Source organism: Rattus rattus, chromosome 10 (genome assembly GCF_011064425.1).
Source record: "Rattus rattus isolate New Zealand chromosome 10, Rrattus_CSIRO_v1, whole genome shotgun sequence".
Classification (NCBI taxonomy): Eukaryota; Metazoa; Chordata; class Mammalia; order Rodentia; family Muridae; genus Rattus; species Rattus rattus.
In genome coordinates this window covers 14,143,115-14,168,221 of record NC_046163.1, presented here as the reverse complement: position 1 = coordinate 14,168,221, position 25,107 = coordinate 14,143,115, and the positions used below count along the sequence as shown (strand labels likewise).

Sequence of the window (25,107 nt, the reverse complement as noted above, 5' to 3'; positions counted from 1 at the left end):
CACTAATTTCTGCAATTCCTCCAAAGATGTGGAACTTGTTTTGATTCACTATTTTCCCTGGCAAAGGAACATCTACAGGATTTCATTTAGCCTTTTGAACTGTAATAGTCTTCACTCCACAGGTCAGGGATCAATCCTGCTAACTTCTATGTTTATCTATCCCAATTATACATTCTGGTACTGGGGAAATAACCAGATGACTTCATAGATCTACTGGACCTACTGTGAATCAGACTTCAGTCAAAACTTCACTAATCACCTAGCCCCAAAACCCCTACTATAGGTGGAGAGCCACAATGTTTTTTGAAAATCTCCCAGAATTAGTGTTAGTTGAGAACCAGTATTCAATTAGACCCCAGAAAGTCTGATTATTTTCTTTCCCCGAGTTATCCTGGTAAAGGGCTGTAGTTCCCACTGGGGAAGGATGGAGAAAGGCTAACAGGAAAACTTTTAGGTGTCTTATCAAGGTCCTTCCTCAGGGAATCCTAAGCACCCCTTTACTTAAGGAGTCCTGGACCTGCAAACTGGCTCAACTAGGAAAATCGATATATGGTCTGTGGTTGCCTTTTGCCATGATCCAATATAATCTTTCATTCATTTGTTTGAGAAATTTTTCATTTATACAGACCAAACAGAAATGCAGTAGGCTTCTATCTATTTTATGCCTGGAAACACCATGATTGATTAGCCAATACCAAAAGTCCATACAAGTGGTGCCATTATATAATTCACCTTCCCTCAACTTACTGCTACAGGCTAGGTCACTATAAACATTGCTTTGTCTACGTTGCCCATGATCACTTTGCCTTTGGCAATTCAGTGCTACCACCTGTCCCCTGCTACCTTGGGACCCAATTAAATGTGTTGCATTTAATTTGTCCAGTTGAGCAGCAGCATCTCTAACCCTAAGGTCTGGCATGAGGAAAAGGGCAGCAGCAAAATACTTCAACTATGCTGATTCCCCCTCACTTTTTTGTGTCTTAAAGGATTAGTGAAGGGCACAACTTCTGACCCTTCCCATTGTAGAGGATTAGGTTTTACACAGCATATCCACTCTAGCATTGTAATGTCCCTGAGCCTTAAAATTCCTTCATCAACTCTAAGCCAAGGGATATTAGGCATCTCCAACTCCTTTTCCATAGGCCGTCTTTTGACAAATGCTTCAACTAACCATTCAAACAAACTTTTGACACCTGTCTTAGCTAGAGTTTTACTGCAGTGAACAGACACCATGACCAAGGCAAGTCGTATAAAAGACAACATTTAATTGGGTCTGGCTTACAGATTCAGAGGTTTAGCCCAGTATCATCAAGACAAGAACATGGAAGCATCCAGGAAGGCATGGTACAGGAGGAGCTGAGAGGTCTATATCTTCATCTGAGGGCTGCTAGTAGAAGACTGACTTCTGGGCAGCTACAGTGAGGGTCTTATAGCCCACACGCACTGTGACACACCTACTCCAACAGGGCCACACCTCCTAATAGTGCCACTTCCCATGGGCCAAGCATATTCAAATCACCACATTCCATTCCCTGACCCCCATAAGCTTGTTCAAACACATGAGTCTATGGGAACCATACCTAGCCATAGTATAATTTAAAAAGTACATTTAGTCCAACTTCCAAAGTCCCCATAGTCTATAGCAGTAAGAATAATGTCAAAAGTCCAAACTGTCTTCTGAGATCCATCCAATCACTTAACTGTAATCCCAAATCAAGATAGGAAACCAGCTGGGAAAACTCCAAACTCTGTATCACTGTGTCTGATGTCAAAGAAGTTTTCAGATCTCCAACTCTTTTTCCACCTGTGTTGACTTCAACAAACTTCGGGGCTGGTTCCACTCTCTGTTAGCAGTATTCCTCAGGAGATATTCCTATGGCTCTGGCATCTTAAAAGTCTTGGAGTATCCAAGACAATTTCAATGTTACAGTTTCTTGTTTCAATGTCTGGGATCCACACATGATCTTCTGGCTCCTCCAAAGGGCTGGCATCACTTCTCCAGTTCTGCCCTCTATGTCACTCTAAGCTCAGGTTGATCCACTCCACTGCTGCTGCTGTTCTTGGTGATCAACCCAAGGTACTGGCACCTCCAACACGATGGGGTCTTCTGCTGCAACTAGGTTTCACCAATAGCCTCTCATGGGCTCTCTTTATGGTGCCAAGTCTCAAATCCTTTGCATGACTTTTTCAGTCCTGGGCTGTCAACTGTAACTGAGGCTGCACCTTCACTAATGGCCTTCCATGGCCTCTCACAGTGCCAACCCTCGGCTGCTCTTCATGATCCTTCATTCCTTCAACACCAGTACCACCAGGGTGACACATTACCAAGTCCAGCTGCAGCATGACGTACAACCTTGGCTACCTCTGGAACACAGCTTCTTAGTGCTCTCAGAAGACGCTTCCCAGAAGATTTCACCTCAGTTATACTGGTCTCTTCTTAATCACCACTAATTTCTTAGCTCCAGCTAACCAGCGTCAATGGTCCCAGTAGTCTCCTTCTCTTCTTGACTAGAAAGCCACAGACACATGGCCAAAGCTGCAGAATTCAAATATGAACCCTTTGTTCTATTACATTATCACTAGCTTTCTGTTTTCCAACCCCTTCACTGCCTGAGCTTGGTTGTCCTGGATCTTTCTCTGTAGACTGACCTTAAACTCAGGGATCTACATGCCTGTCTCCTAGGATTAAAGGTGTGTGGCACCACACTAGGACTTAAGTTTTTACTCACCTAGAACTTGCTCTGTCCTGGACTGGCCTTGAGCTCAGAGATCTGCTTGGCTTTCTCTTCTGGTATTAAAGGTCTGTACCACCATGCCTGGATCTAAAGTAAGCTGGATAGGATCATGCCCCCAAAGTCCCTTAATCTGTTATGTCCTAGAACATAGGGTTCAACTTCATTTCACTTCCTGGGGCCCATTTAATAATTTGCCATATATTTTATATTTTTCCTTTCTAAGCTTGCTATGCTTGTTCAAAACTCTCCTTGTGAGATGTAACCAGAGAACAAAGTCTCTACTGGGCATTTTTGAGACTATCTTTGTCAATGCAATTAATATAAATCTCTTTACCTTAGATTCAGGTACACTCTTCAGACAAGGGCAAAAATCAGCCACATTCTTTACCAAAATACCACAAAACAGTCTCTAGACCACATTCTGAACTTCTTCTCCACTGAAACCACTTAGGCAAAGTCTGCACCATTCAAATCATACTCAGCAACAAAGTCTTCCATATTCTTAGTAGGATAGTCCATTAAGCCCAACTTAAAGCATTCCACTGCTTTCCAAAATCTCAAAATCCACATTCCTCCAAACAAAATCATGGTCAGGCCTATCACAGCAATACCACAGTTTCTGGTACCAATTAAGACAACACCTTTTTTAACTGAGAGAGAACACATCCCCATCCTAAGTTATAGGATTCCATTCTTTTTTTTTTTTAAGATATTATTTATTATATGTATGTGAGTACACTGTAGCTGTCTTCAGATACACCAGAAGAGGGCATCAGATCCCATTACAGATGGTTGTGAGCCACCATGTGGTTGCTGGGAATTGAACTCAGGACTCTGGAAGAGCAGCCAGTGCTCTTAACTGCTGAACCATCTCTCCAGCTCAGAATTCCATTCTTTACCAACTAATACTGTTGTTTTAATCACTGACAGCCTCTGAGGCTGGGACTTGAATTTTTATTGTAATCTATCCAACCTTATAATGAGGGCTTTGGTTTGACTTGCTACGACTGGAGCTCCATGGCTGCTGCAGAAGTTTTCTTCCAGAGCACACTTAGAAAACTCCAAACTATTTATGCACATCTGGAACCAGTCAATTTTATCACTAAGTTCTTTGCTGTCCTTCCCTATTCTGAGATGCTAGGAGTTGATTAATTTTATCATGGAGCTCATCCCTATCCTTTATCAATTAACCCAGAGCTGCTAAGTGCAACCAACCAGCAGCGCCATTTTCCTTATTTCCCCCCAAACTGTCAAAACTTCCATATGCAGGGTCACCAAATCCATTGCCACTCACAGTTGGTGAATCAGGATAATTGAATGCATTCATCTTCTTAAATTGGTAATATAGCTCACACCATGGACTTTCAGTACTCTCTGGGCTCCCAAAAGAAGGGGTGACTGGAGAGGCCTCGGGGGCCGTAGATGTTGGTTTATTGGAAAATGCATTCCAGATACTTAAAAGATTCATCCTTATATTTATGTTGTTCAAGAACCACTTTTGATACCAAAATCTGCTTATGCCAGAATCCCAAAAAAAGTAGTCTGCAATGCCAGTGGGGGAAAAAATGGACTTGCTAGCGAGATGAGGGCAAGCAGATAAAGAGCAAAAGCTTCCTTCTTCCATGTCCTTATATAACAGTGTTTCTCAACCTCTGGATCGATGTCTTTTTAGGAGTCAAAGGGCCCTTTTGCAGGGGTCACCTAAGACCATTGGGAAACACAGATACTCGCATTACAATTCATAACAGTCACAAAATTACAGTTATGAAGTAGAAATGAAAGTAATGTTATGGTTGGGGTCACTTCAACATGAGGAACTGTATCAAAAGGTCCAAGCGTTAGGTAAGTTGAAAACCCCTTTTATAGATATACTTCCAACAGATGGTGTGCTCCAGATCAAAGGTGTGTCATTCTGCCTCAAGATTCACATCAAAGGTGTGTATCTTCCTACCTCAAAGGTCTGGACTAGAAGTGGATTTACTCACTTTAAACCAAGCGGGGGAAAAAATCTCTCACAGGGGTACCCTCCATTTGTGGATTGTAGTTCATTCCAAGTGTAATCAGGTTGATGTGCAAGGACAGCCATCACAACAGCCTTGTAGACTTGGATCTTTTCTTCCTGTGTGTATGAAGCCAGAGATCCAACTTGGGTTATTAGGCTTGTGCAGCAGTTTTCTCCATGCTGAGCCACCTCACCAGCCCAGGAACACTCTCCTGAAGGAAGGAAGAAAACTCACCCCCTTTGAAGAATTTTTATGGGTTTTTTGAAACAAGCTAATTGTAGCAAAGTCCTCTACCATAAAGACTTTGATTTTAAGGACTGTGTGTGTATGAACCAGCCCATCTGTAAGTTTTGAGCTAGAGACATTTAAAGTTCTGATTCATTAGCTCATGTTTTGTCAACTTTAGCCACTAATCTTGATAGCAAGTAGAAAAACCTGCAGTGACATTACTTTGGGTTGAAAAACATGAACTCTGTTCTGTACTACAGGCCCATGTGAAGCTGGCTAAGTAAAGAGTAAAGTTTTCAGAGATGTGAGCTAATAAAACAAGTCTAGGTGCTTTATGTCTTTTTTTTTTTACACAAAGACAAAGAGCATTTATTCTGCAGAAATATCCAGTATGTGGGGGTCAACTATTCTCTAAGATGGCAACCCCAGACAAAATCACACAGGCCTTCTTCTAAGGAACTGGAGGAACTCTCTAGGGATTACGTAATCTAAAATTTCATTAGTGGGTGCTAGGGGGTCGCAGGTGGTCATTGGTATGCATTTATATGTCATGAACCATTTAACCATATGACAAAATAGGGCTGCCCAGCACAGATGTCCCATTCTGAGAAAATATTCCCCGCTCTTGCGGTTATCCCCAGGCTGTTCTTAGGGAGGGGGTTTTATGACCTTGTTCTGGATTTTTTTTTCTTTATTAACTTGAGTATTTCTTATTTACATTTTGATTGTTATTCCCCTTCCCGGTTTCTGGGCCAACATCCTCCTAACCCTCCCTCCCTTCTATGTGGGGTTCCCTCCCCATCCTCCCCCATTACCACCCTCCCCCACAATCACGTTCACTGGGGTTCAGTCTTGCAGGACCAAGGGCTTCCCCTTCCACTGGTGATCTTACTAGGATATTCATTGCTACCTATGAGGTCAGAGTCCAGGGTCAGTCCATGTATAGTCTTTGGGTAGTGGCTTAGTCCCTGGAAGCTCTGGTTGCTTGGCATTGTTGTACATATGGGGTCTCAAGCCCCTTCAAGCTCCTTCAGTCCTTTCTCTGATTCCTTCAACGGGGGTCCCATTCTCAGTTCAGTGGATTGCTGCTGGCATTCGCCTATGTATTTGCTGTATTCTGGCTGGGTCTCTCAGGAGAGATCTACATCCGGTTCCTGTCCACCTGGTACTTTATGTCTTAACTTGTTGGCCTCCATAAGACTTCATTCTGATCTGAGAAGGGGTGTGATTTAGTGGGTAGGTGGGTGATTGTATGACAAACAGAAGGGCCTGAGTTTACTCCCCAACACCCATGTAAAAAGCTAACTGATGGTTCAAGGCCAGCCCAGTCTACATAATGAGCTACAGAACTCACACAGTACATAGTGACTCACCTTCTCAAAGCACAAAATAAAGAGTCAGGAACTAAATGAGACATGAAACTTACAAGGCCCAGTAAATAAATAAAACCGGACAATCTCAGGATGTTCCTGGCAACCACCCCCTAACCCCCCAGTGGTTATATAAGCAGTAACAATTGCTGGAGGAAGAGATTCTCCAATTAGCCCAGTTGCCCATATCATGCAGGGAACTCCAGGGACAGGGGTTTGTGACTGGTCACCATGTTGGGGCTGGCTTTTCGATGACACAGCTCCCTTTGAACTTTCTGTGTCCCCATTAGTCGCCTCTCACCCACATTCCTGTAAGTCACCCCAATAAGCACATGATTCATCGAGCTGAATTTGGATGGAATTGTTTATTTGATATGTCATTAGTGCCTTATGTGAAGGAAGGAAGGAAGGAAGGAAGGAAGGAAGGAAGGAAGGAAGGAAGTCATACAACAGAGGGTAGAATCAACAGAAAGATATAGATGAATCATGAGAAAGACTATCAATGCCTATGGTAACTTCCCAGGTCCTTATGGTTAGAAACCACTAGAGTCAATCTATCCAGGTCTACAGACCTGGATAAGCAAGACTAAGGCCGTATAAAAAAACAGTGGCTCAAACTTCCTGCCAGCAATATAAGGCTATTCAGTCAGGACAGAGGCAGATACAGTGGCTCATGCCTATTAAGTCAGGACTCACAAGGCACAGGGAGGAGGATCACAAGTTCAAGACCAATCTGGGCTACACATAGAGATCTTAGCTCAAAGACAAGAGGGGCAGAAGAGTGGAAGGATGAGAGGAGGAGGCAAAAGCTCTGCTATTCCAGCCAAGAGTGGAAGAAACTCACAATAGAAAAGCAAGAAAGGCCACTGCTTTTTGTAGCTTCTCCTCCTCCTTCCTGCAATGCTAAGGAACCGTGCTAAGGAAGAGAAGAGAGGAAGAAAGGCAGCCAGACCTGAGTTACTCCTTTCAAGACTTCTGGAGAGTCTAAATCAGCTCCCAAAGAATGAACTTCAACCGAACTTTAAGGGACGGGACAGGACTCCGTGGGTAGAGGCCTCGACTAACACATACCATATCAGAAAGGCCAGCTCTATAGTGCTGGCCAGGAGGGGTGCAGTGCCTACTGTTAGCATTCCTTTTAGGCTTTGCCCCACAGTTATCTGTCAAACAACCCCTTTTATAGCATGCCTGTCTTGCTCTACCCTCTCTTCTTCCTCCTCCTCCTCCTTCTCCTCCTTCTCCTCCCCCTCCTCCTCCTCCTCTTCTTGCCCCCCCCTTTCTCTGTCTCTATTTCCTCCTCAACCCCTTTCTCATGTCCTAAATAAACTCTATTCCATACTTTATCCTTTGTGTAGCTGGTACCTCAGGAGAAAGGGATGCCTCAGCATAGGCCTGCAAAGGCACCCCCTTCCACCTCACCATACAGTGCTTCTATCAAATATATCCTGGTTCATATATATATATATATATATATATATATATATATATATATCACAGCACCTACTATGAGAATTTTTAATGATAGGTTAAAACCTACAATCAAATACAGATGCGATAACTAATTATGAATGTCCTTACATGTCTGTTTTGTAGATACTTGATATAAAATGTGTTCACAGTGCACAGCCCAGAGGTGAACAATTAATTTTCTGTTTTGTTTTTGTTTATCAAGGCAGGGTTTTTCTGTGTAGCTCTGACTGTCCTAGACCTAGATCTATAGACCAGACTGCCTTTGAATTCACAAAGATCTTCATCCTGAGTACTGGGATTAAAGGTGTGTGCCACCATGGCCATGCAATAATTAATTTTAAAGCAATCAGATAGCCCTGTAGAGGGTGATCTCAGCAATAAACACCAAGATTTCAAAGACACAACAACAATTTACATTTGGATTTGTAACTGAATCCTGAGTATTTTTGTTCAGACTTTTCATGGGCAGTGACTAAAATATGATTTGTGAGAGGCTGAGGAGACAGCTCACTTGGTAAAGTACCTGCTGTGCAAACATGAGGACCTGAGTCTAAATCCATCAACCAAGTGAAAGACAGACTAGGTGGTGGACATGTGTAATCATGAAACTCGTGGACAGAGACAGCAAGATTCCTAGAGAGTGCTGACCAGTGCAGGTGAGTCAGTGAGTTCTCCACTCAGTCAAAGAATCTTGTTTCAAAAAAATAAAACAGACTTGCTATTTAGTAAGACACAGGGCATTGACTTCTGCTCTCTACAGGCATGCGCATGTACACACACACACATACACACACACAAAGAAAACATATCAAATGTAGTCTGTTCTAGCCCTATAGCTTTTGTGACCCTACCAAACTGTGCCAACAGCCATTTGATTGCCTAAAGACAAGGTTGTGAAAGGTTGTGAAATAGCAGCACAGCCTGCTAATTTACAGTGTATTACAGTAATGTTGCCCTTTTAAGACTACTATACACTGTACAGTGGTGAATTTTGTAGAAAATGGTATGCAAAAGTTTATAGACTATCACTTCATGTAGTCTGGGGATGAAGTTTCTGCCATTATGCCCAAAGACCTGGATTTAATCCTCAGTTCAACAACAACCAACCATAAAAGAAAGTAAAGAAAAAAACCCTATTTCAGAGATTAGATCAGGTGTGACCACTACTTCTAACAATTCTAAGGTGTTGATTACAGACTGATTTATCCCATGAATCAAAGCCCTTCTTATCTGATTAGAGTATAGGAAATCTACATTCTACTTTAAAAACACTGTTCTTGGTTTAAGGATCCCAGGAGAAAATTCAAAGAATAGCAAGGGTAGAGCGTGTGTTTTCATCAAAGGACATCCCTGGATGTCAGGATTCTCTGAAGTAACAGGACTTAATAGGATGATCTAGGTAGATAGATAGATAGATAGATAGATAGATAGATAGATAGATAGATAGATAGATAGATAAGATTAGATTAGATTAGATAGGTAGGTTGGTTGACTGATTGATTGATCAATTGATAGGTTATGATTTACTAGAATGACTTACAGGCTGCAGTCCAGCTGATCCAACAGTGGTGGCTGTGAATAAAATGTCCAAGAATCCAGTAGTTACTCAGGCCACAAGCTGGTCTCAGCTACTCTTCAATATATGCTGGAATCCCAAAGAAGTAGACTCTAATGCCAGTGAAGGAAGGAATGGGCTAGCAAGGCCAGGGCAAACAGGCAAAGAGCATTGGTCCATGTCCTTATACCTTCCATCAGAAGGTATGGCCCAGATTAAATGTGGACCATCCAGTCTTCAGATCCAGATCAAAGGCTTATGTCTTCTTCCTTCAAAGGTCTGAACTAGAAGTGTATTTGACCATTTTAAACCAAGAAAAGTCCTCCTTTTCTGGGTTGCAGTTCATTCCAGATGCAGTCAAGTTGGCAACAAGAATAGCATTGAATCACAGATGTCAGGCACTATCTGTCTTGAGACATGGTTTCTCCTGGGTCTGGTCCTAGAAGGATGCTGGCATCTGAGCACCACTACAACTGGCTTTCTTTCTATGAGAGGTAGATGGAATTCGGGTCTTTGTGCTTGCAAGGCAATCTCTTCACAGACTGAGCCATCTCCTGTGCCCCAATTATAATACTTCTAGACACTTAGGAGTAAAGTGTAGCTCCATCGGTAAGGTGACCACCTCCATTAAAAAGGCCCTGGGTTCAATACTCAGCACTGAAATGCTGAATTAAAGATTCCATCTGCAGGCCCATCCCCGGACACACTCTCACTCTCTCTCTCTCTCTCTCTCTCTCTCTCTCTCTCTCTCTCTCACACACACACACACACACACACACACACACACACACACACACACGCATCTAAGCATAATGTATGATGAATGAAGACTTCACCCAAATGTCCACCCTGAAACCAGGATCCTTGTTAGGTGGTTCATGAACTTCCCTGTCAGTATGTGTTCTGTTACTATGATTCTGTCTTCATGGAAGTCATGTAAAAATTCTGTTTTACCTATGGCATTCATCATACATCTACCGCACACCAGCACAAAAGAAAAAGAAAAGAAATGAAAAGAAAGAGGGGGGAGGGAGAGGGAGACAGGGAGACAGGGAGACAGGGAGACAGGGAGACAGGGAGACAGAGGGAGACAAGGAAAGAGGGAGAGAGAGAGAACGCAACCCTGGAAAATTGAGGGAAAACTATGCTGTGAGGAAAGACATTTGTGTGATACAGGGCCCAAGTTGTTATATTTTTGTTTTTGCTCTTGTTTCCTTAGTCTTTTTGTTTCCTTTGGGGCGCGCTGGGTGGGTGTGGAGCGCTGCTCTGTGGATGAGGCTAGTCTCAACTCCCAAAGATCCACTTGCCCTGCCTTCCTTGTGCAGAGATTAAAGGCGAGCACCACCACGCCCGTCTACCAAGAAGACTTTAAGACTTAAACCTCTTCTGACCGGATACTGACACCACTCTAACAGTGAATGGGGAACAGATTTTTCTGAGCCACAAGGAATTCTGTCTTCCAATCAATCGGCTTTTTTATTGTTCAGTCTTGGTTTGTAAAGCTAGCGGGCCATTAGCAAGGCAAACAGGTTCACAACGCGTCCTCCAGTCCACAGAGGGCGCTGCAGGAAATTCGGTCTCCAAAGGAAACCCTGCTCTCGCCAGAAACCGTTTCCGCCCAAAGCATTTCCGCCCCGCGGGTCCGCGGAGTCCAGCGATACAACACTTCCGACTCGGAACTGCGCACGTGCATCTGTCGCTCGGTGCAGACGGCTGGGCAACTCGGCATCATGTCGCAGTTACAGATGAAACTCCTGCGCAAGAAGATCGAAAAGCGGAACGCCAAGCTGCGGCAACGGAACCTGAAACTGCAAGGTGAGCTGTGCTGAACCCCGCAGTGGCGAACGACTTCGGGAACCCAGAAACTCGGCGGTGCGCCGGGCAGCTTCCGGCGGGAGCCCGGCATGCGCCGCACGAGCAGGCCTCCTGGGTCCCAGCCCCAGTGCACCCTGCTCTTTGCGGGCGTGGGTTTCTCGGCACCGGGTGGAAGTGAGAGACCTCGGACTTACTTCCCAGCATTCTGTTGGCAGGACATTCAAAACCTACCAATTACCCTAGACTCCCCCATCATCTTTAGTCCCCATGGAGAACTTTGTATCTAGGTACTACCCTTTGCGGTTCCCGACTTTTACTTAGTTCTTGGATCTCATCCTCTGCCCAAACTTTTATGAATTCTTTTTCTCGGAGCTTTCCCAGTGATGATACTGCTGTCTTTCTTAGCTTGTTCTCTTCATTCCTGCAGGGATCCTCCTCGCATGTTAAACGCAGAACTCTCCCAGGGTTCTTGTGGCACACAACTTAGTTTGTAAATTCCTTAACATCTTGGTTTTGGCACAAGGGCTTAAGTGAAAAGTTGACACTTGTCACTCTCTTGTTGCAGTTTTTGTAGCTTGTTTAGGTTACCTCCCTGTAAGATACAAGGTTCTCAACCTTTCGAATGATGTAGCCCATTATTACAGTTCCTCATATTGTGGTGACCCCCACCCACCACAAAATTATCTCGTTGCTACTTTATAGCTGTAATTTTGCTACTGTTATGAATCGTAATGTAAATATCTGATATGAGACTCCTGTAGTGGGGGTCGAGTGACCAGTAGATTGAGAATCACTGAATTAAGTCCTCCGTGGGAAGTGCTGAGGGAAATTGTCTCAACCCACATGATTTTCAACAGATAGTAATTGAAAGCGCAGAGGCCTTGGTGGGTTTTAGGCATACGTATTGAAGTTTCTTCATTTAGTACCTGTAGAATAATTAACGCCGCTTAGTAGCTACTTCTTGGTGTAGGTAATATTGTAAACTAAAGATGGGGTTGCCTTGTAAGGATAGTTTGGGGCTTTAATAGGGCAAATGAGTGGTTTTCGTTAACTGAATTTTCAGTTCACCAAAGTCTAGGAAAGTTGGGTTTAAGTGATGTGAAATTATATACGTAATAACTGTAGGAATGTGAAACATTCAGTATGTTTATCAAATGCTTAGCCCTGGCTATCCCAGTACTAGCTCGGTATACCAGGCTGGTCTCAAACTCAGAGATCCACCTGTCTCTGTCTCCCAAGTGCTGGGACTAAAGGTGTATGCCAGCAACACCAGCAGTCCAGATACTTATGTTAAAAATATATTTCTTCTCATTGCTGCTTACTAATCATTTGATTTAATTATGTGACCTTGCTGACATTTTTCATAGACTTCTGTATGCCAACTAAGGTCTTTTGAAGTTAAAACAACTTTACTGACATTTTATTTCCATAAAGAAAATGTGCCTTTTCTACAATAGAGCACCAATAGTTGGTTTCAGCAGTGAACATATAAGAAAAACTAAACAATTGGGAGTTTCAGAAAGCCCATGATTTTTTCCTGCGAATGTCAGCGTTTAAGCTTTCTCTTGTCACAGTGTATGTTCTGTCTTTAAACAGAAGCATCAGACAGGAGCCTGTCACAGCCTGAAAATGGAGATGTGCCTGAAGAACCAGGAAAAAGTGGAAAAGCTAAAAAGGCCCTGAAGCATTCTGTGACTGCGGGCTCAGCAGAAGCACAAAGTGGAGGCGTGCCCGAGGAGACTGCGGAAAATGCCAAAGTTAAAAAGTCACCCCAAAAACTTACCATTTTAACCAATGGAGAAGCAGCAGCAATGTCGTCTACAGATCCAGAACTAAAGAAGAAGAAGAAGAAGAAGAAGAGGAAAATTGGAAATGACACTGAGCCTGGTGGGTTTTTTGCTTTTCGTATTGGCCATTCAGATAGCTTTTCGGCTCTTGGTCACGTCCCTCTATTGTGTGTGTGAAGCGTCCCCTGTGCTCACCAGCATGAGACTAGCCTGGGAGCTAAACGACACGGTTTATTGGTGGGCAAGGGAAGCAGGTTTGGAGTTTTCCCTTGGGGAAAGTTCTTTACATTTATAGTACTCCATTAAGGGTTGTGGGGAGCAGATCATTGGGCTGTGTAGATAAACTGGGTGAACCATCGCATCATCTTTTGAGTGTGCATATTTCCATGGCTTTAGAACTTTAATGAACACAGCCTGGATCCAGGATGGAATGGGAGGCGTCTCCCTGGGCTTTTGTGTGTGAAGGCATTCGCCTTAGTCATTCTGTGACCTTTTGATTTACTTGTCTCCTGCTCATATATTGTTTATAAGCCCTCTCCCCCAGAAGCGCTGATTTGCAAAGTCTAAGATAACGCATAGGAAAGTTGTGAGTAAGTAAGACATTGGTCTTTCACGTGAGACGACGATACAGGGTGGTGCTGAAGAGCAGGAGGAGGAAGATGGCAGCAAATTCTGGTGCACACGGATGAGCCTCCTGTTGAAATGTGAACAAGCAAATGAGGCAGGGTGAGGTAGTTTGAGTGCTGCAGGAGCATACTTCTGTGCTTCTTCCCAGCAGCCTAGTTTGGATCACCGGCTAAGAAACCATCGCCCTTGCTCTAGCCTTAACATCTGTGGGAACAGGAAAAGCCTAAGCTTTTAGTGTTTCATCTTCAAAGCAGAAGCCACTTACAGAGGTGTAATGGCAAGGGGGGAAATATTGGTGCTTGTGTGGGTTCAAGGCCAGCCAAGCTCATAAGTTGAGCTCCAGGCAGCCAGGGCTACACACATAATTTTTGTTGGGGAGGTTGGGGGGGTCGATGATTCTTTTTTAAATCTGGAATAGTGTAATGCTTAAGAAACTTTAAAACATTGTTTTGTTTGCAAATCATTTATACCCCAACATTTTAAATATTGAACCAAGTCTCTTCCTGAAAAAGGTTTGTAACAAGTATCAAATGTTAGCATAACATTAAGCTTTGAAAAAATGTATTTCTTTACATAACCAATGTTCCGTTCCCATTGGTTATTTTAATAATAAAAGAGTTTTTATTTGTTTGTTTTTTAAACCAAGATCCCAAAAAAGCAAAAACTGAAGAAGGCACGGAGGCTCGTGAGGAACCAGAAGATGGCGTGAAGGAGGCAGATGACAGTGAGGTGCCCAGTCTGCCGCTGGGAGTGACAGGTGATGGTCAGGGACCTTTCCAGGTGTCTTGTCTTAGATGTGTCACATTTCTCTGCATGACGGAAGGTTCCATTGTGACCTTTAATTATCAGCCCACATGAGTTTTGTATCTTTGTGCTGTTTTCCTTCTTCTGCTTTGTGGTACCTGGGCACTTTTCTCTGTCCCTTTTCTTTCTTTCTCTGTGTTCCTAATATTTAAATTGTTTCATATTCTCACAGCTTCTGGGATTCAAGGGTTTCGGCTAGAATTTATCGTTCTAACCAGAATTGCGTAGGAGTTGTTTGAGATGTTTTTAGGAGATCTTGCTTGCTTGCTTGCTTGCTTAGTATTGTAATGCTTAATTGAGATTGCTAAAGTCACCTGGTAGTACTGTGCTGAGGGCAGTCTACAGAGAAAATTAGAGAAGTTACAGAAGTGACTCATCAGCAGGACAGTTTTGCACCCCAAGTCAAGCAGCAAGCTTGTCTCAGAAATATCCATGTTAGCACCAAAAGTTGTACACTGCAAGCCTAACTGTGGGCAGTCTACTGACATCTAGAGTGTGGAGGTACCTGCCACACAGCATCTTGAGACACATAACATAGCCACTTGCCCAGCATGTACAAGGTCGTGAATTTAGTCCACATACACACACACACACACACACACACACACACACACACACACACACACACACACCACACCTGCACAAAAAGAATTCTCCAGCCCAGTGTCAATTTAGATGTTCCTTTTTTACAATGGGGCTGTATATCCCAGAAAACTCACTGAAGTTCAGAATAGAAGTCAAGAATGCATGAACGCATGCTACCTTCTGTAAAAGTGTCTTTTATTCCCGATGTAAGTCTCGAAGGCTTGCTGCTTCTACCTGCTAGCCTGGTCCTGGAAGCTTCTTACCTAGACCTAGAATGTTTTCAGCCTCTGAGACTTAAGCTCACTCTTTCTAGGTCTTTCTGAACTCCTTTCCTTGTTGACTGATTCAAACTGGCTTCAGCTTCTGACTGAATTGCTCTGCTTGGCCTCATGTGTTCTAATCCTCTGGCTATTCTCGTTCTCTGGTTCATTCGGTCTTCACCTATGTCTGCTTGTTCTCTCTCTGCAACCTGTCTCTATACACCGTCCTAGGAAAACTTTCTCCTCCCTTCCTTCCTCTCCCCCAAGCTTCCGCCCCTCCCCCCGAGGCTTTCTCTTAAGTAGCTTTAATTTCTGTTCTTGTGAGAGTTGGGAATATCTAATTCTGTCAAATCTTTGTCTCATTTGACGTGGCTGCTTCCTTCTACAAACTACCTTCACCTTCATTGTTTGGGGTTAAAGGCTTGTACTAAGGGCATGTCTGTATTCCAGCCAGACTGAGCCACACCACGATGAGAACTGGTTTGTCCAGTAAACAATACAGTATTGGGGTTCACAATGTGATCAAATATCCTCCAGCAGCCTTCACAGGAACCTGTCCTAAACATGCTCCCGGGGCTGGAAATAAGCTCAGCAGCTCAAAGCAGAGAACCAGAGACAAAATCCATGCTAGTGGCTTACAGTGATCTGTGCACAGGTAGCTCTAGCTCCGGGATATCACCGTCTGCACTCATGTGCACACGTCTGCACACAAACAGACATGTGGTTAAAGTAAAGTCTTTTTTTATGATCAGAGTTCTTATTTGACCTCTGATTGGGAAAAATCTTCTAACAAAGCCTGATTTATAAAAGCGTTATGTGTCTAGTAGTTTATCAGTGCCTCACTGAAAACATTAATCGGGTTGTGGGTGTTTTCCCACAACATCTGTCATAAGTCAGGACCATCATGGCTGCCAAGCTGAGAAGCCACAGCTGTGGCCAGAGCATGGCAGAGTGGAGGGCTCAGTTTTTATATGTTTGATGTCCATACTTTTCTTATGTGTATGGTACTTTGCCAGCGTGTATGCATGTACACCATGCATGCCTGGCGCCCAGGGAGATGAGTAGTCATTGTACTCCTGGAACTAGGAGTGCGAGTGGTTAAGAGCCACCGTGTGGGTGCTGGGAACGGTACCCAGGTCCTCTGCAACAGCAGCGAGTGCTCTTAACCACTGAGCCGTCTCTCCAGCCCCAGTGTTTACACATTTTATACTGTCAAAGTTTCTTTTTCCATGGATTTTTCTCATCGTTCTTTTATCTTACCCGTGATTGGGCATTAGTGTCTTCTGGCTGTAAGAAGCTCTTGTAAGGAGCAGTTGGATGTAGGCAGCAGTGCCATCACTCTGTGACCACACGGCTTGCTGACAGTGAGCAATCTCCTATTAGGTGCTTTCGAGGACACTTCGTTTGCTTCCTTGTCTAATCTCGTCAATGAGAACACCCTGAAGGCCATAGAAGAAATGGGCTTCAAGCACATGACAGAGATCCAGCATAAAAGTATCAGGCCACTTCTGGAAGGCAGGTACGGCTGATATTGATGTAGAGACATTCGTGTGCATTCCTCTGACTCTGTTCTCTGTGTGGATTCCTGTTTGGCTATATTAAAGACTCGAGTTACCTACTGGTGGATCAGTCTCTGTGGGTTAGGTGCTGGGCACCTTGTGCTCTATATTAGTGCCTAGAGCGTGCTCATAGCATGTAGTGTGGGTTAAGCACACATCCGAGTGATTCAAATGAATGTCCTTTGTCTTCTGCAATACTAAGGGATCTTCTGGCAGCTGCGAAAACCGGCAGCGGCAAGACCCTCGCTTTCCTCATCCCTGTGATCGAGCTCATTGTCAAATTGAAGTTCATGCCCAGGAATGGTAAGGCTCTGTCTCTCTGCTTATGTCACAAGGATTTGTGTCTCTTAAGGACTTGTGAGATGGCCCTGTCACCTTTGCCTTTTAGGAACAGGAGTCCTGATTCTCTCTCCTACCAGAGAACTGGCCATGCAGACCTTTGGTGTGCTTAAGGAACTGATGACACACCACGTCCACACGTACGGGCTGATCATGGGTGGCAGTAACAGGTCTGCTGAAGTGCAGAAGCTTCTCAATGGGATCAACATTGTCGTGGCCACCCCAGGCCGGCTCCTAGACCACATGCAGAACACACCAGGGTTTATGTACAAGAACCTGCAGTGTCTGGTTATCGATGAGGCCGACCGTATCTTGGATGTTGGGTTTGAAGAAGAATTAAAGCAGATCATTAAACTTTTGCCAGGTAAGTGGGTGGCATCTGCATGGGGCTCACAGGGTAGTAAGAGGTCCATGATTGGTGATCTGGTAGGAAAAACAGTATTTCAATACCAGATTTTTCCTGTGGCCATATGAGGAGGGTGGGCCTGTCAACTTCAGAAGTCATTCTGCTAGCTTCATACAGCACATTTCCATAACACAGGAAGTAAAATGCAGGTTCAACAGTCTGGATGAGAAGATGCCTTGTAAGAGTTGAGCTCTGGCTGAGTCTCTGTGGTCCCTGTTTTTATCTCTATGAAGGCGGTCTCACCTTCTATGTTCTATTCGTGGATGTAGTCTTTCAACATGATAAATTGTACATATCTATGATAAGGCTGTGATCTGTACGTTGTGCAATGTTGCGCTGAAATATGATTGACATAAGAAACCAAGTGTGGAAGCAGGAGTTGAAGGTCATCCCTGAGACCTTGACTCCAGAGAGTTTGACCCCAGAGCTATGTGAGACAGCCTCAAAAAATAAATTAGCGCCCAGAGAGATGGCCCAGCAATTAAGAGCACACACTGCTCTTGCAGAGGACCCAGGCTTGGGTCCCATCACCACACCACATGGTTATCACCTGGAACTCTAGCTCCAGGGGAATCTGCCCCCCTTGGCTTCTGAAGGTACCTTATTTAGTATACAGACAAGCAAGCACTTAATTTAAAAATAAGTAATCTCATTTTCAATACTCTTGTGTACGGCTTGAAAATCATAACCACAGGCAAAGCGATGGGCATGTCACCTTCATTGTGTGAGCACACTAGTTTGTTTAATTCAGTCAGCTGTTGACAGGTGTGTGTGTGTGTTTTCAGCTTGGGACTGCTAAACTTTACCGTGAGCATTCACTACAAGTCGTAGGGTTCTGTAGCTCCTTTGCCTTTGCCTAACTTGAAGAAGGTATTGCTGATGGCTGGGAAACCTGACCTACCCATCACGTGTGTTTATTTGCTTAGGATCTGTCCATTTCCCCTAAGTTGGCATGTTTACAGACCTGAAATTCACATTATAGCCTTACTCTTGATGTTGGCTGGGTGTGTATACCATCAGCATGGCCCCTCTTCTGAAATCTTCCCTAAAGTGTAATTGTGAAGCAGCTCTGAGAGTCCTCGGAAGGTTTGGCTATTTCTGTGTCTTTTTAGCACGTAGGCAAACCATGCTCTTCTCTGCCACACAAACTCGAAAAGTTGAAGACTTGGCAAGAATTTCTCTGAAAAAAGAGCCATTGTACGTGGGTGTTGACGACGACAAAGAGGTTGCCACAGTGGATGGCCTTGAGCAGGTACTGTTTATGACTAGCCTAGAAGTAAAGTAAGTAAAGCCAGAAATTTGGTGTTTCCTTGTGCTTCTTCAAAATGATCCACAGAGCACATGATTGATGGACCTGAGTCAGATTAGCAGGCTTGGGTTTGGTGTCTGCCAGAGACTAATGTCAGACATCTTCCTGATGGCTCACCATTTGAATATTGAGAAGAGTCGCATCTGAGTGCTTGTAGACTCAGCTGATCTAGCCAGTCAGTTTGCCCCACTGACCCATTTCCTGGGCATTGGGATTACATGCTGACTGCCACGCTTACCCAGCATTCCCATAGATGCCTGTCCTCAGCCCTTTAGTTGCTGAGCTCTTTCTAGCCCCAAGGCAAAGTCTTTCAGTGAGTGAACTGTCCCCCATCGTTGGGGTGGGTGGGTTGGTACAGTCCTTAAGCGTGGCAGGAGGCCTTGCAGTATATTGTTGTGTTTGCGCACATCCTTCTGTGGGTGACCTGTTCACTCGCTCCATTTCAGGGGTATGTTGTCTGTCCCTCTGAGAAGAGGTTCCTTCTGCTTTTCACGTTCCTTAAGAAGAACCGGAAGAAGAAAGTGATGGTCTTCTTTTCCTCCTGTATGTCTGTGAAATACCACTATGAGCTGCTGAACTACATTGACCTGCCTGTCTTGGCCATCCATGTAAGTGGTGGCAGTGAGCCTGCTGAGAGCCGGGGTGAGCCTGTGCACGTGGGATGGAAGGAATCACTCCTCTGAACATAGATCTGAGTGGCTCCTCTCCCAGAGAGCGAGCGGTCTGCATGGATCTGAAAACAGCTCAAGGCTCTGCCTCTCCCTGAGGATCTATCTATAAGAAGCTATGGTTATTAGATATGTTTCCTCAGTGGTAGCCTCTGGTAAGGTGCCCATGTGCCTACAATCCCCTTCACTCATGCTTCTGTATGCTTGAATCACACATGGACGTGAAAGGAAGAGGGACAGGAAGGGAGTGAGCAGGACTGGGAGGGGGCAGGAGAGGAGGATGGGGTCAATGTGATCAGAGCACTTCACACAGAAACGTTATAACACATAGGTAAATGCAGACTGATGAAGGACACCCTCCCTCTCCAGGGCCTGGGGTCCGGTTGGGGAGATGGATGGAGCCTGGACTGGAGTAAGGTTGCTCTAACGTGTGGTAGCAGCTCCACAGTTCAGCTCTCACAGACAACCTGAATGGGTTTTTGTGCTCTTCTTGATTTTGAATCTAGGGAAAGCAAAAGCAAAATAAGCGAACAACCACGTTCTTCCAATTCTGCAACGCAGATTCGGGAATACTGCTGTGCACCGATGTGGCGGCCAGAGGGCTGGACATCCCTGAAGTGGACTGGATTGTTCAGTACGACCCTCCCGATGACCCCAAGGTAACCGAGAAGGAGTGCATTTGCCCAAAGAAGCATGTCCTTCCACATCCATGCGGCTTACCTGCACAGAGCAGCCACTGTCAGCGGCAGGGTGTCCCTGGTGTGGAGTGTCAGGGACCCTGTAGGACTCAAAGGCGTGTGCAAAGGGCTTTAAGAATGCTAGATTGATCCTTAGACTGATGTGTCCAACTGGCGTCCGGAGGAAGTAATGATCACGGAAGTAAATAAGGTCAGTCGAGGCCGCAGTAGGATAAATGACCATGTAAAGGCCAGGCATGCATGGTGCTCCTGTAACCCCGGCAGCAGCAGGGGAGGGAGGAGGATGGGGACAGACAGGCTCTGAGGGCTTGGCCAGCCAGCGAACCAAAACAGCAAGCATCAGGTTCAGTGAGAGCCTGCCTGGACAGAGAGAAGCATAGAGAACCACAGAGAAGGCACTTGGCTCCACCTCGGACCTCACACAGGCATGCAGACACCTACACAAAGTACTGTGAATGAACAGTGAGTTAGAATAAAGTAGTGGCTAGCATTTAAATTAATTTCCTTAAAAACAGTTTTGAAGGTGAACTATAGCAGTCATTAGTGGGTCGTTGTTGATGTGCCTGCAGCTTCTCTCACTGTGTTGGTATGGCTGATGGGTGGAGCTCCTCTTGCTTTAGTGGTTGGCTCTGTTAAGGGGTGGTACCCTCAGAGGGAATGCTGCCCCAGAGTGAGGAGGATGTGAAGGTGAGGTTGGCCCTGCCCTGGATTGGTCCACTGTCTAGTTAGGTGTGCCAGCATGCTCCTTACAGCGGAGCACAGTCAGACACCACAACGTAAGCCAGCTTTTCCTGCCCCGCCACAGGAGTACATTCATCGGGTCGGCAGAACAGCCCGCGGCCTGAATGGAAGAGGCCATGCCCTGCTCATCCTGCGCCCTGAAGAGCTGGGTTTCCTTCGTTACTTGAAACAATCCAAGGTAAAGGCCTTTGTTAGGGACATCTTAAGTTGGGAGGAAACTCATCTTGATATGAGGATTCGTCTCCCGTACCATCTCTATAGATGCAGGGTAGAAAGGGGTTGAGTTGATGTCAAACAGTGCTAAGTCACTGGGAGAGGTAGTAAGGATAGAAGGAACAGGCCCGTGGCTTTGTCCCCGCAGCATTTCCACAGTGGAGGCTCCCTTTCTGGTTCTCTGCAGCCCTCTTCAGCCCTGCTGTGCTCTCCCAGCACTCTTGCAGTCTAGACACAGCATCTTTCCGATCTCTTTGTCATAGAGAAGCAGCATATCTGTTCTCTCCCTGTGCCCCCCACCCCCGTCCTGACTCTTTCCAGCACTTCCTGGTCCCTGTCTCCCTGTGAAGCCCTCACATATCTGCTTCCGCCCTCAGCTCAGCCTCCTACAGCTCCCTTCAGGGCTGGCCATAGCCATCTAATCCACAGCCTACCTGGCTTTGCCCTTAGCCCATCCTACCAGGAAAGGATGCATCCAGGCTGCATATGGCCTCCTTGTCGCTAGGCCTGGTAGGTACATGTCAAACCTGCTTGTCCATGACACTGGCACCATGACACTCTCCTGGCATAGTCCTGCCACACAGATTTCCTCCTTCCTACAATGTGATTCCTGAGTTGCCCTGAGGCCCCTGCACACTTTGCTTTGCTGCTCTCTCCCTAGATCTCCACACCACTGTTCAGCAAGGTGTGCTCCCAGCACACAAATGCACCGTGACAGGTTGCTCCGTCACTTCCTGCTGTTCTCCAGGCCAAGCACACATGCCTTCCTAGGGGAGGGCAGCAGCCAGTCCTGGTATACCATTATCCTCCCCAGTCTGTAGCAAGACCCAGTACAGCTTCTGTCTGTTTGCCCAGCTATGTAAAGGTAATATTTGATAAATTCTTGAGAGAGCTGGAGTCATGGGCTCAGTGCCCCTAGCACCAGACACAGAGTGGTATAGAGGAAAAGAGGTGGTCATCCCAGGCATGGTAGTACACACCTATGATCCCAGCAGTCAAGAAGCAGAGGCAGGGGGATCACAGCAGGTTCAAGACTAGCCCTTCTAGAAAAACATTTACTACCCTGAATGTCAGGGTTGAGGGGGTGAGGGGGATGATAGCAGTTGCTTGCCTCTGCTCAATTCCTCACCTCAGCTTTTGAGGAGGAAAGAAATGGGGGCTGCCATGCAGGATTCTTGTGAACTCTGCAGAGATGGGATGCTCTAGTGACTGGGGGTAGCAAGCAGCAAATTGATGTCCCTCTCCTGGAGTTCCACAGCCCAGGCATTTCTGTCCTCAGAACCAGCACTGTCCCTTGCTGTCACAGCTGATGGGACACTTCAGTCTTCATACTTCTGTTCCTGAGTGCCCCTCTCACTGATACTTAAACTGTTGTTTCTCTAGGTTCCATTGAATCAGTTTGACTTCTCCTGGTCTAAAGTTTCTGATATTCAGTCTCAGGTATGCTTTTTGTTCGTTCTGATTATCTTTCTGGGGAGAGATCACCTGCCCCAGTACTGCTCCGTGAGGTTTTGCAGTCACTCCCTGAGCTCACCCTCTGTCACTCGTGGGTGATGCTGGCTTGGATTGTGAGGTCCTTCGGCATTCTTCCTACATGGTCGTGCTCTCGGGTGGCCTGACGGAACCTCAGTCTTGCATCTGTGCTGCCTGAGGCGAGAGGCCAGAGTCAGCTGCAGTCAGGGACAGGTGCTTTTTGGATAACTATTGTCACAGTTGGCATCTGCCTTTTTCTTTCTATTTCAGCTGGAAAAACTGATCGAAAAGAACTACTTTCTGCACAAGTCTGCCCAGGAAGCATACAAGTCCTACATACGGGCATATGACTCCCACTCCCTCAAGCAGATCTTCAATGTCAACAACTTAAATTTGCCTCAAGTTGCTCTGTCTTTTGGTTTTAAGGTCCCTCCTTTTGTTGATCTGAGTATCCTTTGTGACGTTGTGCTGCAATTAAGGGGCTTAGCAGAGCTGTTGGGGCTTAACAGCAAGTCGGTGTGTCCCTCAGCTGCCAGCCAAAAGGCTCTGGTGTCCATCCTGGCCATTGCGTGTCTGCCTGCAGTAGCTAGAACATGGGACTAGGAAGGAGTCGGCGTGAACTTGTCACTGGGGCGGGAATTACCAGAATAAGGCAGCTCAGGATTTAAGTCTCTGAAGAACTAAGATTGGCTGGCAGGATAGCTCAGTGGGAAAAGTGCTTGCACAACAGGCCTGGCACCCAAGTTAGGCCTGTAGGACTCAGGGTGGAAGGAGAGAACCAAACATCCCTAGCAGTTGCCCTCTGCCCGCCATCGTGTGCTGTGGCACACATGCCCTCATGTGTACACACAGAAGAATATTAAAAAGACAGAAATAGAACTTAGTGAGAGGCAGGTAGTTGTGTCTTCAGGGTAGAGGCACAGAGCGGTGGGAAGTAGTGCTGAAGAGAGGTGAGAGCTCTCAGAGTTCTAGCCTCATGTAGCCACCAGAGGGTTACCTGTGCAGAAATGGCCACAGAAATCAGAGCTGAGCCCTGGTCTGGGACCTCCCAGCGCTTCCATTGCAGTTTGGTGTGTGTGCACAGATGTGCTTGAGTAGCAACCGTATTTTCAGAAGAAAGAATCAGGTAGGAAGACCGCTTTTCAATGCTACTGTAGTAACTCCTGAGGGGATTCCAAGACCAGACTGATGAGCTTCTCCACCCTAGGCCTTGTGAGCGTCTGCTGTAATGAGAGTTGGATTGTATGAGAAAGAATCGCAGATAGCTCTTGGGCCTCTCTGGTCTCAGCAGGCCTGAAAGGTGTGTGCAGCGACACGTGCTCAGTTGACCTCTGACTCCGTGATTCTACGCTGCCGTGATTATAGTGTGCTGCCTCATGCGGCCACCACAGTTGACGTGAGCGTCATTGCTGGTCATTTTGGTGTTCAAGCTTATTGTCGCTCCTAGTCTCGTGCAGGTTCATTGCACAGCTCACACACACACAGGCGCGCGCGCACACACACACACACACACACACACACACACACACACACACACACCCGTCTCCGTTGGTCAAGGGGAGTGCGGCACGGGGGCAGTGCTGGGCATATTGGGCTTTTCTCTGCAGCTTGCACCCTTTGTTGCTTGGCTTCCTTAACCTTCTCCTGTAGATGTGAGCAGCCACGACGGCAAGCTTAAAAAGAGAGGTGGTGGCGGGGGATTCGGCTACCAGAAAACAAAGAAAGTGGAGAAGTCCAAGATCTTTAAACACATCAGTAAGAAGCCAGCAGACCGCAGGCAGTTCTCCCACTGAGGCGCTCTGCCTTCTGCCTGGACTGACTTTGCCCAACTTCCTCCTCCACCCCACCTCCCCAGTACTCTTTAAAAAGGAACGTTTATCACATTTAGAATCTTTTTGTCTTTACTATGATAATATTTTATTTTTAAATACTTCCATAAAACAAATTTTATCATTGTTTTAATGTTTTTTATACCTTTCCCTCTTGGTATATGACTTTTACAACGGGCTTATGTTGGTTGATTGGTTGGTTGTTTTCAAGAACATGTAATTGGGCTGTGGAGATGAAGAATTTGAGTTCAAATCCCCAGAAACTACTTAAAAGAAAGGCACAGTAGGGCCTGAACAAACCCCGCATCGATACAGCAAGATGAGAGGTGAAGACAAATGAATCCTTGGGTGACTGAAGCCGACTACGATCCCATCGGATCATCCTAGAACCCACCAGAATCACGGCGTGTAGCCAACTGAAGGTCTTTATTCCGGCCAGCCGAGACTACACTCGGGGATTTCAGACCCAAGCGTAGGTCTAACTATTTAGAGCAAGAAGCCTTAAAGGCAAAAAGTGTGTGCTGATGTATCCCTCTGCAGCAGAGGGCAGTCTTACACACGCAGGCAGCTTAACAGGGGCTAAGGTAAATATTCTGACACATCTTGACCTCAGTCCTAGAGTTGAATAATTTT

General features: G+C 45.6%; 1 protein-coding gene across 1 annotated transcript; it reads left to right on the top strand.

Moving 5' to 3' along the window:
- The first annotated feature begins 11,001 nt into the window (after positions 1-11,001).
- Positions 11,002-24,603, top strand: Ddx18 (DEAD-box helicase 18). Its single transcript, XM_032915367.1, has 13 exons — positions 11,002-11,176; positions 12,773-13,063; positions 14,237-14,347; positions 16,623-16,758; positions 17,001-17,101; positions 17,187-17,501; positions 18,656-18,795; positions 19,299-19,460; positions 20,027-20,179; positions 21,024-21,137; positions 22,556-22,612; positions 22,916-23,093; positions 24,296-24,603. The coding sequence occupies exons 1-13, from the start codon at positions 11,092-11,094 to the stop codon at positions 24,436-24,438; spliced, it is 1,986 nt and encodes a 661-aa protein (XP_032771258.1). The 5' UTR covers positions 11,002-11,091; the 3' UTR covers positions 24,439-24,603.
- Positions 24,604-25,107: the final 504 nt, after the last annotated feature.

Excerpts from the sequence above, each read along its gene's own strand:
- Ddx18 (XM_032915367.1), top strand. The coding sequence starts at position 11,092 with ATGTCGCAGTTACAGATGAAACTCCTGCGCAAGAAGATCGAAAAGCGG. Across the intron at positions 20,180-21,023 it reads ACCCTCCCGATGACCCCAAG|GAGTACATTCATCGGGTCGG; the intron begins GTAACCGAGAAG and ends GCCCCGCCACAG. Across the intron at positions 23,094-24,295 it reads CCCTCCTTTTGTTGATCTGA|ATGTGAGCAGCCACGACGGC; the intron begins GTATCCTTTGTG and ends CTTCTCCTGTAG.